Below are 14940 nucleotides of genomic sequence, written 5' to 3' on the forward strand. Positions count from 1 at the left end.
TATATATATTGCAACTTTGATGTGCTGGATATTAAATTCTTCCTAATTTTCTTAGGAACCTGCAACCTCATTAACCTTCCTTGTCCGGAATTATTTTGATATTCCTTGATTATAAATGAAATATATTTGTTTATTATATTTTATTTTTCAGATCTCATGGTTGTAAATGACATCATCGAACAGGCAGCTGGAAGACAGAGTAAAGATAGTGAGAGAGGTAATTATTTGGGAAATAGCTATCATCTGTAGCTAGTTATGGTGGTTTTAAGTTTGAAAAGTAGATGTAGAGCTCTATCTCTCTTTCTCTCTCTTTTTCTTTCTGCATACTCTCTGATGAATAATATTTAAATGAATGTATGTAACTGTGTGCTTTCTTCATCTATCTTGTGGATGGCAGAGCAGCCCTTCTCCGCATGTTTGTATGCTCTGTTATGCTTAATGTCTGTATGCTACAAATTATGTGTTTTGAGTAATTTCAACTATGTTACTGAATTAAAATATATTTAGTAATCTCATCAAATTTTTTTTTTAAAAAATATTTTGTCAAGTGCTTTTAGGATGCATTTTTGTCATACAGTGGTAGTTCAAGTATTAATGCTTAAATATTTAACGTTTCAAACAATTTTTTCTATAAAAATTTTTTTTTAAAAAATTCGTCCTAAGACTGCAATTTTGAAAATATTAACTTTAGTTAAATAAAGTTTTAATTATATCTCTATAATAGTTAAATTTCATAATTAAAATTTCATATTTTTATACTTTTACTTTTTAGTTACATTAGTTTTTAATAACACAAAACATACTTCGTTTAAGCTTGAAATTGTGAATAAGTTTTAAAATTTCCAATTGTAATTTCTTAAACTGTCAATTTTTATTATATTTTAAAAATTAATAAGAAAATGAAGCATTTCATTTGTTGTGCTAACTATAAATTTTTTTATTAATTATAAAATGAAAAATGTGCTTACAAATAAGACGTAAACTAACTCAATAAGTTAAATAATTTAATCAATATAAGTTTAAATATTTTATTTATACCAGACTTAGGAATCAATAATTTATTTAAAAACGTATAGTATATAAATTTTTTTATAAAATTGTAACAAATATTTTTATTTATTTTATTTATTTCACAAGTTTAACATGAGTTAAATAAAAAAATTCTTCTCAAAATAACATAATTATGTAGTTTATCATAACTATATATTTTATTTTCATACAATCATGACTTTGATTATTCTTTTTTGACTTTTTAATTGAAATGGATTAAATTTTTTTAAAAACTCAACACTAAATTATAAACTTTTTGTTCTGTCTTTTTCTTACTCAGTGTGATTTCTAATCTTATTTAAGAAAAATAAAATTTTATATAAAACTTCCAAATATTATTGTTTATAGTTTTTCAAAAGTATTGGAATATTGAAGTTTTAAATTTAAGGGGAGAAAAAACTTTGTATGGCAAAGTTGTTAAAGGTGACAAAAAATTATGTCTCGCTGTGATTAAATATTTAATTTGGTTTGCAATGTCTTATTTTTTTTAATTTTTATATGATTAGAATTTTATTTGATTTTATTAAAAAGTCATAGATGATTATTTCTTTTCATAAATAATTAATATGCGATTTTATCTTCGAATAGTAAAGTTAAATTATTAGATACGTAAAAATTTGATGAAGAAAATAAATTGTTTTTTTTCACTGCATAATATAACTAAAATTTTTACATTATTCAGATAGGTATTGATGATAGTTTAATTCTTATGTTATCTTGATTTCGGTTTGAAAATTAACAATGCTTACTTTACCAAATAACAATTTTCAATTGTCCTTAAGCATTAATTTTTCATTAATGAATTACAAAGATTCATAATTTACAACTAGAATATTTATTTGCTATTTAATTTAACACATTTTAGTAATAATAGTTGTTTTTTACTAGCATTAAATTTGTAATTAGTGTGTTGCAAAAATATTGTCAATAATATTTATTATTATTTAATATGTTATATAATTATTTTAATTTTTATTGTTATGTTTGTTGTTAATTAAATAATATTGCTACTCATTCTTTAATGTAAGTAAATTTGCTGCTAAGTTATTGAGTGTGTAAAAAATGTTATTATAATATTATTTAAATAATATTTTTAATTCTTTAATGTAGGTAAATTTGCACCTAAGTTAATGATTGTGTAAAAGAAATTTATTATAATATTATTTAAATAATATTTCTAATACTTCAATGTTTGTAGTTTGAAGCTAAGTTATGGATTATGTAAAAAAATTATCATATTTATATGCATTTGTAAGCAGTTTAAAATTCTTTCTGTTACAGTAGCCTATTTTCATTATCATAACTACTCTTTCTTTACATTATTTTCTATTTTGTTTTATTTTGTCACTATCAATAATCTTGTAGTGGATTTATACCATTTTAGTGCTTGTGTTTGTTATAAATTTAAATATCTATTGGAATAAACTTGATTTGTTATCCACAAATCAAGTTTATTTCTACAGATAGGATTTAAAGTGAAGAAAATTTCTATGTATAAGTAATTCATATTTTTTTCCACTAAGAGTTTTTTAAACAAAAAACAATCGACTTAAAAAAAATTTAAAAAAAAACTAGTTTAGTAGATTGAAGATGTTGATATTTAATATTTGAAGAAACCTTATTTTGTGATAACAGCAAAAAGTTTAAATTCTGTACTGTTTTTGACAACACAGTTAATAAGTACAAACTAAGCTTTAATTGCTTGATATTTCTCAAACCTATGTTTAGAAACTGATCAAAATACAATGTAACGTTAGGATTTTTTTTCATTTTAAATGTTGTGTTTTTTAAACAAAAAACAATTGCCATAAAAAAATGTTAAGAAATAAAATATTTTAATAGATTGATATTTGTTTGATAGTAAAAATAAATTAATAAGTAATATCTAGATTTTATTACTTGTTAATTAACTACTGTACTATATAAATAAACTGTACTATATAAATATTTGTTTAGAAACTGATCAAAATACAATGTAACGTTAGGATTTTTTTTCATTTTAAATGTTGTGTTTTTTAAACAAAAAACAATTGCCATAAAAAAATGTTAAGAAATAAAATATTTTAATAGATTGATATTTGTTTGATAGTAAAAATAAATTAATAAGTAATATCTAGATTTTATTACTTGTTAATTAACTACTGTACTATATAAATAATGTGTGCTACTAGTTAATAAACATAATAACGCATATTAACCATACAAATGAAAAACAAACATTTCTCATCCCAGTTCTTCTAATGCAAATTTTTCAACTCTATGTTTTCCAAAATAATGCATTACTCGTCAATTTATTTATAAATACTAAAATACATCATCATAAATCCATACAGAAAAAGTGTAATTTGAATGAATATATCTTTTTTCTTAAGGTAAAGAGAGATCAGTACTATTGATTTGAGGATACATTCTTTGCATCTGTATACTGGGCATTCCAAAAGTAGACAATTTGATAAATCAATTGAAGAAAAATAAAGGTTTTTTTCAGTTAGGAGCGCTATATGTTGACTAATTCTGTTGCTACTTAAATGATTTTCTAAGCAGCGTATAGCAAACCATGCATTTCTATCTTCCTGCATTTTTCTGTAAATGATTTTTCAAATTATTGGTCACATTTAAAACACCCAACATGTAGGGCAGTATTTAAGAGGGAAGGATAGGGAGAATTATCCTGATGCTCAGTTCAGGGGAGAGCCCAGTTGAAATACTTAACTAAATGGTTAAGTTTTTAAGTAAATTGGCATATTTTTTTTTGCAATTAGGTTTACCACAACTCAAAATAAATCATAATATAACCCAATAAACATAAAGTTTTGATGAAAAAATTACACTTATAAAACAATTTGAAGTTATAAATTTCATATGTTTAGGAAAATTCACACTTCGGGGATCAAAAGGTAAATTACAGTGTAAAAGGAACTCGAAAGTTAGATTTTTTGTGTTTTAAGGAAAGGCTTAATAAGGAATTTTGACACAAGGCCTATAAAATGTGTGTCTAACCTTGCCAATATATTTATGATGATTTATTTTAGAAGAGCTAAATAAGCATACAAATAATTATTTGCTATGTATTTAATTGAAGTATTGATATATGTTTGGTGTTCTTTGTTGAAGAAAAAGCATTTTCTGCTCTGCCACGTATCCTGCATGTTTGGGCTTCCTTTTGGTGTTGTGCTGTATTACAAATTCATCCAGAGGCTACAGAATGGCAATACTTAAACATTATTCAGTATCCGTTTATTATTTTCCTACAGAAAGAGAGGATGAGGATAGACCTAGATTCAAGGAGCGCTGTTTGGCGAGTTGTTTGAAATGCTTAGATGTCTTCTGCGTATGGGACTGTTGCGAATGCTGGGTTCGCTTTCAAGAATTTATCTCACTAATAGTTTTCGATGCTTTCATGGAGCTCTTCATCACTCTTTGTATAGTCGTGAATACCCTCTTCATGGCTATGGATCACCACGACATGGATCCGGATTTCGAACAATTCCTCCGTTATGGAAACTATGTAAGTGGGGGTTGTAGGAAAAATATTTTTCTGTAAACCCTCAATGACACACATATCTTTCTGCATTTTTTTTTAATTCAATTTTTATACCTATGAGTGAAAAAAAAAGTTTCATTCTTCTGGTGGAATTAAACCTTTAGTTAAGAGAAGTGCTTCAGTTTTGTATTGAAATTTTAATAGCAAACTTGTGATATTTTAGTCAATAATTAAATCAATTTTGTTCTTATTTTTTCTTTTCCAATTTTGAGGATTTTGGTTTGTCAATGCAGCAAAATTTTGTTTTATTCAGAACAACTTCTTTTAAACTTCAGTAAAGTACCATAAATTTTACTATAATAAACATACCACAAAATTTCTTATTTATACAATGAAATTTTAAAGTATTTAATCATTTAAAGTAATGAATTTCTTATTATATTAATGCACTATTAAGTTAAATTTTTAAAGTAATTAAAGGGATATATCCAGTAAAATTCATGACATATTATTTATTTATGGTTCTTTAAGAAATTATAACCTTACAAATGCTTAATTTCTTTTTATAACCTGCAATTTTTGAATTGATCAAATTTATTCAAAAATTATGAAGTAAATTTAAAAATAAACCTTTATTACTCATTTCATTTTATGAAATTTTACCTTTTTTACATAACATGGGAAGATATTTTGAAAATAAAACTGAAAAGTATATAGAGATTTCTGTATGTCCCATTTGAATAATCATTCTCTATAGTAATTTTGGCTAAGCATCTTTCTACTACTAAATCCTAAAAGTAGGAAACACTTAATTGAAATTAATTCTCATCAGATTGACTATGTTTATGAATTATGATTATTTCATAGTATTGGCAAAATAGCATAGTTATTTGCATTCTTTAAAGAAAATGGAACTTAAAATTTTCTGAATTAAAAGCTAAATTGTTTGGTTAAATATAGTATGGATGCCTTATTTTAAAGAATTACAGTTGCGAGCAAAGAGCCTGTTAAAAGAATAAATTGTGCTTATATTCTCTTTTTAGTTCTTTACAGCTACTTTTGCAGTAGAAGCTGGCCTCAAATTAATAACATTAAGCCCAAAATATTATTTCCGGGAAGGTTGGAATATTTTTGATTTCTTCATAGTTGCCCTCTCTCTACTAGAGTTGGGATTAGAAAATGTTCAAGGTCTTTCAGTTCTCAGATCATTTCGTTTGGTAAGTTTGCATTTACATTTTCAGTAAATCTGAATATGACTTTTTCTTGTTTTTGTGGTATTGTTATTGCAAAGCAGGTGGTCACAACCTGCTTTGCACAAAACAAAATATTTGAGTTTCAAATATTTAACTTTTCAAACTCATAATGCCAATGGCATCAATCATCTAAAAAGATGTACGAAAACAACACCTTTTGCTTCTAAAAACAGTAATTAAGCCTGAAAAATGTGCTTTAATTATTCACCAAGTGTTTACTTTCAAAATTTCTCTAATAAGGAAAACCATTTACAAAATTAAGGTGGAATTTTTTTTTCTCAGACCAATGTGTTGCTTAGCAACTATGCAGACAAAATCTTGCATCAATGGGAAAACTCAGCAGTTTTGCTAAACTTTTCAGGTATCTTGCAAAGTAGTAGAATTTAATAAAATTTCCCTTTAACTGGATGTTATTTGATAAAATTTTCTCTAAAGAGTGTTCCATTGTGAAAAAAATTAATTTTTGACACAATGGAAAATTGGTGTTATTGCATCACTGCATGTCATTTGGTTGATAGCATTTGTAAATCTAATTTTAAGATTGCTAGGGGAAATCAAAAAATTTTTATGAAATTTTTCACTGTTACCTCGGAAAATGAGTTGAATTTGAGAAGAAAAGAAATTCCTTTGAATAGTGGGTTATTTTGCAAATTTTCCCTTAAACAAACAAAATGTTCCCTTGTAAACAAAATTAATTAATTAAAAATTTTTGGTGTTGCTTTATCAATGTGTACATTGATACATAGTCAGAATTTTTCATTCTAATTTTAAAATATTTGGAGAACTTTAAGATTATTATTATTTTGCAAAGTTTAATTTTTATATTTAACTTATTTTCTAAACTTTTTAATGCAGGTAAGTAAAATTTGTGAAATTTTCAATACTAGAGCTTACCAGTTAAAAACACATGAATAATATGTTCCATTTAGGTATACAGATATTACTAGCCTGTGGTAAATAGCCTTTTGGCCACATATTCAACATTTTTATTACTATTATGTATTTAAAATTATATCTTTTTAATATTTTTGAATTATATTTGAGATTCTTAAAAGTTCATCTAACATGAATATGTTGAATCTTAATAAACGACTTATCTTAATAATTTTTTTATACAATATTTGATTATTTCATAAGAAATAAACTAAAGAAATCGACATTACATTCTTTTTTTTTAAGCAGTACTTTAAAATACCGAAAAATAATAGGCTTCTGTGTGGTTGAATGATTAAATAGCTTTACTTATATAAAATTAAGCTGAGAATTTTAAACATACTTTAATGCAATAGATATGTTTACATAAATTTTTATGAAAATATTCTACATAGAATGTATTTTATTTATTCAATTATTGTTTAATGAAATACATTTTTAAATGTAACTCATTATATTTCTTTATTTACTAATTTTTTGTATCCCTATTAAATTACTGAAATGGGGAATGCTTGCACTTTTTGAGAAATTATATTAAAAATATAACTCATACTTAAAAGACTGAGATAAAAAATTTTAAAAAAAAGTTTAAATGCACTCACTGAAAGACTAATTTTAACTTATTTAGATATTACAAAAATATAAAGTCATTATTTTTAATATTTGAGTCTGCTATTTTTATTTCTTTTTTTAATTTACTTACAGCTTAGAGTTTTTAAATTAGCAAAATCATGGCCTACGTTGAATCTTCTCATTTCAATTATGGGAAAAACCATGGGAGCTTTAGGAAACTTGACATTTGTTTTAGGAATCATTATCTTTATTTTTGCTGTGATGGGTATGCAACTGTTTGGAAAGAATTATGATGAAAAGAAACATTTGTAAGTATTATTTCGTCAACTAGTTTTATAAAAAAAATTTTTAGACAGGTGCATTCTGGTTTAAACATACACGTGCATTAGAATTGACTGAAAATAAGGGATATTTAACGTTTTATGATTCGTAATTCATAACATTGACGAAATTGATTTCTAATATTTAGTAATATCCAACTAAAATATTTCTGAATTAATATCTTCGGCCCCTGTAAATGACGTAAAATAAGAAAAAAATTTATATTGCTTAAAATATTGGTATGTTACAGAAAGAAAATGTTGCCTTTAATCCCCTCGTCATTGTCACCTGATACCCGCTGTGCGAATATTTGATAATTGGCTTCTATTTTAGCCTTCGTTTTCCTTTTATCAAATGCTTAATACAAGGTAATTTTTAAAACTAAACTCAGTGGCACGACAGCCCATAGAGGGCCAAGGCCTACTGTGCCCATCTCAGTTTTCTTGACCTTGGGCTCTGGGGTGCAGGAGCAGATGTTCCGGTCAGGTGGTCAGCCGAACGCGGAACCCCCAGTGTTTAGTTCCCAAGCATGCTTGGTACTCATTTATCGACCCACTGAAGGGATGATAGGCTGAGTGAACCTTGCCCGGCCCGAGGATCGAACCAGGGACCTGTGGCACGACAGCGCGAAGCGCTACCGCTCAGCCACCGGGCGGGTAAGGTAATTTTTACAACGGCCAAAAAGCCTTCCTTCGATTTTAAACAAAAACAGACTGACTCAGGTAACTTAAGTACCATGTATATATCAGTAAGATGCTTCTATCTTATTTCAAATGAAAAGACTGTTTTGTGCTTTTTATTGGACTCTGGTAAGGAACATGTGTGTACAATTTGTTCCAATAGATAAAGCTTTTAAATATTACAAATAAGAGTAAAATTTGGATGCATAAAAAAGTAACATTTCTACACTATTTAGAAATTCTAATTGTGAATTTATTAATTCACAAAAAAAGAATCATTTAAAGAAAAGAAAATCCTACTTTTTTAACCTCGTTTTCCGGTCCCCAGCGAGAGGGGGGGGGGAGGTAGAGTAAGAAATTAAAACTAGATATTGCTGATATCATCAATATTGCTGAAAATTCACATTATATGCATTATATATGATTTGATCACATTCAGCTGAAATTGATCTTCATTTACTGTGCTTTATTTTATTTTAAATCGACAATTTTAACTGTAACATTCAAGTTTATGAGATAAATATAAATTCTATTTACTATATGAATAGTATGTATAGATAAATAATAAGCAAAATTAAATTTACAATGATTTATAATTGCTTTTTGATTTAATTGGTTGTGAGATAAAATCAGAGATGATTGTGCTCTGAAAAAATCCTGATTTCCGGATTTTTCGTTAACCGATATCCGGAAGTTTCCGGAAATCCAAGGTCCAGAAGTTTCAAGACATTATTGATCACATTTATGTATGAAATTTTTTTTATATTTTATTTAAAAATATTAGAACTAGAATTTATACTTGACATCTCTTTCATTTTTAAATATTTTTTTTCTGGTAGAATGTGATTAGAGATAATAATAAATGTGATTAGAGATAAAAATAAACTCATGCATAATTATTCATCTAAATTATGTTGCATTTTATTTAGAATTTCATGTTTTGAAAATATAAATGATTTAAATTTATAAAGACATTAATTTTTTGAAATGCTTCATTAATGATTTTACTCAAGAAATTTTCAGGATTTTTGAGTTGGACTCACAATTACTCCTGCACAATATAAAAATTCTATTTATCGTAATTATATTTTTGCATTTGTCTAATGTATAGATTAATAACAAGATTATATTAAGAAATTTAAATTAATAACAAACTAAATTGACTTTATTATTAATTGTGTTTAATTTTAGATTTCCTCATGGGATAGTTCCTAATTGGAATTTTAGGGACTTTATGCATTCATTTATGATTGTTTTTCGTGTTTTGTGCGGTGAATGGATAGAATCTATGTGGGACTGTCTGCTTGTGAGTGGGTCCATGTGTATTCCTTTTTTTCTATCAACTGTGGTAATCGGCAACCTTGTGGTAAGTAAACTGTGAGATCTAAATTTCATTTCAAATTGAAATTTCTCATATTTTAGCACAATTTTACGATTGTTATTTTAATCTAAGCTTTGAGTTTTTATACATTTACTGTAAAGTTATTTTTTATTTTGAATTCCAACACAAGAATAGAAATTAAAAAACGAAGTATAAAAAGTACAAAAAGGGGAAACAAAAAAAACAATTTTCATAACTACAAATAAGAATACATTACCAAAATATAACAGTGATAACATTTTCAAACAATTAAGAACACAACAATTTTTAATATATCTGTTAATTAGAAAAAATGATCTTGAAATAATTTTTACTTGCTGCAATGTATTTGTTACAGTGCACAATTATTTGTTGCAATTTACCAATTTTTGCTGATAAATACAAAATAAAGAGGAAATATCTATGTAAATTACCAGAAATAATACAAATTTAGTTTACCTTTATGGATGCAAATTTTTTAAAGATTACCAGGGCCCCATCTAGAAATGCAGGTGATCCTAAACACAGAACTATCAGAGGGGCCTCCTGGTTGTTACTTTAAACCAAATTTGCATTTTCTTTATTTATGAAGTGTTTTTAAATTATTTATAACATACGTAAATTATGATATATTATTAAATTTAAGCTTATATTTATTTCAACTTTTGTTAACCCATTATTCTGATAGACAATTCTTAAGGAAAAACACAAAAGGAAATTATTTGTAACATTTTTGGCACCCTAGGCCTGGACCACTCAGGCCTTATGATGAATCAGGTACTATAAATTGTCAGAAATTAAATGGTGTATTATTTAATATTAACTTAAAAGTAATAATTATAAACTAACTGTACTAAAGGTATACAGTGTTAAAAGTTATATAAGGAAATGTTATGGTAGAAATAAATGTTTCCTTCAAATGTTATGCTATTGCTATTTCTAATGCCACTTGGACAAGCCGATGGCCCTTTGTGAATTAAGTCAGGAATGTTTGCTTGCCTTTTATTTGGCGAAAGTGAAAGTATGTTTTGGCTCAGAACCCTTCGGATCGATGACAGGATTATTTCGTAAGGCCAATTCCTCAATTCAGATATAGATTTGAAAGGAAAGGAAATTTTCTCCTGATCCCTGTACCCATGGTATATATCCAGTACGTTGATATGGTACTGCTCAGCAATTAACCACTGGACTTTTTTGATTCCATGAATTTCACGAGCACTTATATCGCATGTACTCAAGGATCAAACCTTGTCCCCTTCATACCGGAGTCTGATTCTCTAACCACTGAGCTACCACCTCCCTTCAAATGTTATAAACTAATGATTGAAATTTTTGGTTCTACCTCATTTAATGTATTAATGGTCTTAACAAATTTTTATTTTAGAGCTGTGGTGGCTTAGAGGATAGAGTACTCTCCTCCCAATGAGATGAACTGGGTTTGAATTCCAGCTGTGGCTGGTTTGTACGAATTCTGCACCTCACTCTCACTGAGCAAGTGCTGACGTAAAATATCCTCAGTAGTAAGCTGATCATGAGTTAGAGTCCCCTTGCCATCAGGCTAACCGTGGGAGGTTTTTGTGGTTTCCCTCTCCAGGCAACGCAAATGTGGGTTAGTTCCATCAAAAAGTCCTCCGCGAAGGCTAATTTCTCCCAATACTTGATCCAGGAGTTCCCTTGTCTTCTGGATTTGGTTGAAAACTACAAGGCTACGGAGTTGGTCGGCTGTTCTACGACGGTTATAAAATATAAATAAAATAACCATTTTTATTCTACATTTAGGCATTATTAACTGCATTTAAACTTTTCTCATATAGGTGCTGAACTTGTTCCTTGCCTTGTTACTGTCCTCCTTTGGTGCCTCTAATCTATCTCAAGCTCCTTCAGATACAGCGGATACAAAAAAGCTACAAGAAGCAATAGACCGTTTTTCTAGAGCTAGCAATTGGGTTAAAAATTTAATATTTCGAATTTTAAAAGTAAGTACCGATTCTCTTTCAAGAAATGCATGTAATTTATGTTATGTAAGTAATAATACTGATTAATATGCATGAGTATAAGTTTTATCTTTTATGCTATAATATGCAAGGAATTGTTTTAGAATCAAAGTTTGGCGGCAGTGAATAAATGTGTAAGTAATAATAGTATTTGAGGAGGAAGGAAAAAAGGTAGTTACTATGGAGTTTATGAATAGTGAAACTATTTTAAATGTCTTAAATAAGATAAAATTTTATTAATTATGAAGGTAAAAAAAAAATTAAAATGCTAGTATTAAATTTTATTTTCTAAGTCAGCAATCACTAGAATTAAAATGATTGTTTACTTAACATAAATACTTTTCAATTAACTTAATGTAAAAGCATTTGGGACAAAACTCTACCTAAAATTTCAGTGTTTAGAATTTAAAGAGTATAACGAATCTAAGAAATTATGAGAAAACAAGAAAATTAACCGGTAAAAGCAATAATATAGTGTAACAAAATATTTAAAACTGATTTTTTCTAATGTTCCTAGGCAAAACTAAACCTTTGTAAAATTTAGGCATGCGTTTTCACTTAATTAACTCTTGACAAACTTAAAAAAAAATAATTTAAAATATTTGCATTCAATTTTATGTGATACCTATCCTGCAGTGATTTAGAGCACTAAAAGATTAAATATGAAACATGAACTGCACTTCAACACATGTAAGAACAATATATTTTTATTTTATGTCAATACCTACCAAACTTTTAAAGTATATTAAGTTTAAAATGTTTTATATTAGAAATCAAAAAAGTAAATTTTATTAAATTTGTGAATATAAATGAATTTTTTATGCAGTCTGTCCGGGCCAAACTTACCAATCAGATTGCCGATCAAGCGACAGATAGGAGAGATGATCTGCCTGATGATCCTATTGCAGGTGAGTTTATCGCAGATGGACAATTGCCTATGATGGAAAAGTTTTCTAAACATGTTAAAGATCTAGAAGTTGTTATAGGGGATGAAATGGAAATTTCTATACAAGGTATATATTTGTTCACTGATACAATATGCTCAACAAAAATAATTATTTTTAAGTTGGTAATTGTTGAAAGTCATGCTTTAGTTCATTTATTTGCATCGTTTTCTTACTAGGGAATGGACAGGCCATTCAAATGAAAGATTCAAATAATTCTATGCGGCCAACAATGAATTGTGTACCTCTAGGCACTAAAATTGAACTTTTATCTGCAAAATCAAACAAGGAAAAGGTTTGTATGCTACTATAGAGCATCTTTTTATTGGATTTGTACTTTAAAGGAAATATGACATTGAATTTATTATTAAATGGAACCAGTCTTCTCTCTCATAAAACCATATGCAGTTTTTTATAATATTGTTCTCTTTAAAAACAATGCTTTTTCGAATATTTTTGTGCAAGTATGCCCATGTAGTTGTACTGTGAAAGCGTTTTAAAAAATATGTTCATTGGTTTTTATAAAAATGATTCGATTTTTGATTTTAACTTTAAAATATTATGTTTTTTTCTTTTCTAAATTTGATCTAATTTTTTTCTTAATTAGTTCTTTTAGTATTTTTCTAAATCAAGCTATGAATAGCTATAAAGAAATCTGAACAAAAACAAGAAAACGCAAGTTAGATATGAAAATGTTTTCAAAGAATATCATCTATGTGCACCAAACATTCTTTTATTTTTATTTAAGAATAATTTTACGTATTTAGACTTATTAAATCTATTTATTCCTTATGCAATGCAGAAAACAAAAGCAGTGAAGTTTTTAACTTCTCAAGTAGTTTCTGATCCAATTTTATGCATTTTCTGATTTTTTTCTAAGACAAAAACATTTTTTTCAGGAAAGTGAAATAACTGGGAATAACAAAGTCCATCCATTAAATGAAGATGAAAACAAATCTGACATCTTCGAAAAAGGCTTGGTTGTAGCTAAAATCCCAAAAGAAGCAAGTGATTTGTCTCTTATGGATAGTGGTGAAGAAAAGAAGGACAGCAGTAAGGAGGACAAACCAGCAACGGGTGAGAACATAGAAATCTTTCATTTATTATAAATTTTGAGAGAGGTTTACTTAACAGAAATTTTAAGAATCAAGCTAATTTAATAGATTTTAATTTCTATAAAATCGTATAGGCCTTCTATAAAATCGTATACCCCAGAGACACCCTGCCCTGCACAAGACAGGTCTTCTCAGGGATATTGGGACCAAATTTAAAGGAAGGTAGGGGACATCGCAAATATTCAGAATTACATTGCAACCCATGGTCGGAAATATCATGGGAAAGTAGTGTGACAGGTGCAGGAAACAAAGAGAGTCAAGGCTGAGATCATCTGAAATATTTATGGGTCAAAGATATTACATGCTCTGTGGTAGATGATTTGTGAAAATGTCCAAAGTTCCCATTCTTGCTTATGATTTCACCATCAGGCCATGGATTGGCGCTCTCGCTCAAATACATCTGGATTTACTTGGCTAAGCAGCACAGACGATTCTGGATCCACTGATGGATTTTGGAATCCACTGATGTTGCATAAAAGGGACTTTTCAGTGTACCGAATGAAAGAAATCCATGCTATTTTAATTAGAAGAGCGTGGTGGCCAGGGAGCCAGTTCGCGACCAATCCATCTTTTGATCAATTCCTGACCATGAACGGAATCGTTTTCAACCAGGGGTTGCTGTGCAAATCTAAATCCTTGTGATGTCACCTACCTCTCATTATAATTTGCCCCAATAACCTTGGGACACCCTGTAGATAAAAGATCATTAGTTAAAAAAAAGTCTTCTTAAGATAAAGGATTTTTTTTTTACAAAACTTGTTCAAAAAATTTAAAATCTGCATTTGTCTATCTAGTTTAAGTTTCTTCCTCCTGAATGTTACAGACTGTAAATTAGGGTTACTCTGACTACTTTTTCTATATTTCGAACATAGATTTCCTTTGTTCAACTTGACCTTTGGTTATTTCGCTTGAGGTCATATTTTATTTCCTTATACTAATGCATTATAATTTAAAAACATTGAATACATTTTCCTAAATGATTGTGCTAAAGGAAATATACTTCCCTTTGAAACATTTCACCAGATCTGATGGAGGTTTTGCATTTTTCCAATTCAAAAATTCTTTGTACTTGCTACTTCCATGCATTTTTTTTATTGCATTTAGAGGACATTGTCAGCCTTCTCTGCCTATATCTATGAAAAATGTGATTAATTAAAATCGAATACATTTGTATTAGTTGAATATTAAAAGTAACCTGTCAAAGTTGGATACAGGAGTGTATTTTTATATCAA

The 14940-nt window shown here is 27.8% G+C and overlaps 1 protein-coding gene across 1 annotated transcript in view; it reads left to right on the top strand.

The window, feature by feature from the left end:
* LOC107454398 (sodium channel protein para) overlaps nucleotides 1–14940 on the top strand; it is a 226289-nt gene that overhangs the window by 184596 nt on the left and 26753 nt on the right. The window contains exons 14-22 of the mRNA XM_071181380.2: nucleotides 152–217; nucleotides 4305–4558; nucleotides 5578–5751; nucleotides 7426–7601; nucleotides 9486–9660; nucleotides 11469–11630; nucleotides 12475–12661; nucleotides 12772–12887; nucleotides 13492–13669. Coding sequence (XP_071037481.1) covers nucleotides 152–217; nucleotides 4305–4558; nucleotides 5578–5751; nucleotides 7426–7601; nucleotides 9486–9660; nucleotides 11469–11630; nucleotides 12475–12661; nucleotides 12772–12887; nucleotides 13492–13669 — 1488 coding nt within the window. The remainder of the gene's footprint in view (nucleotides 1–151; nucleotides 218–4304; nucleotides 4559–5577; nucleotides 5752–7425; nucleotides 7602–9485; nucleotides 9661–11468; nucleotides 11631–12474; nucleotides 12662–12771; nucleotides 12888–13491; nucleotides 13670–14940) is intronic.

This window comes from Parasteatoda tepidariorum, chromosome 8 (genome assembly GCF_982258835.1).
Source record: "Parasteatoda tepidariorum strain Cologne lab strain chromosome 8, Ptep-v5.0, whole genome shotgun sequence".
Classification (NCBI taxonomy): Eukaryota; Metazoa; Arthropoda; class Arachnida; order Araneae; family Theridiidae; genus Parasteatoda; species Parasteatoda tepidariorum.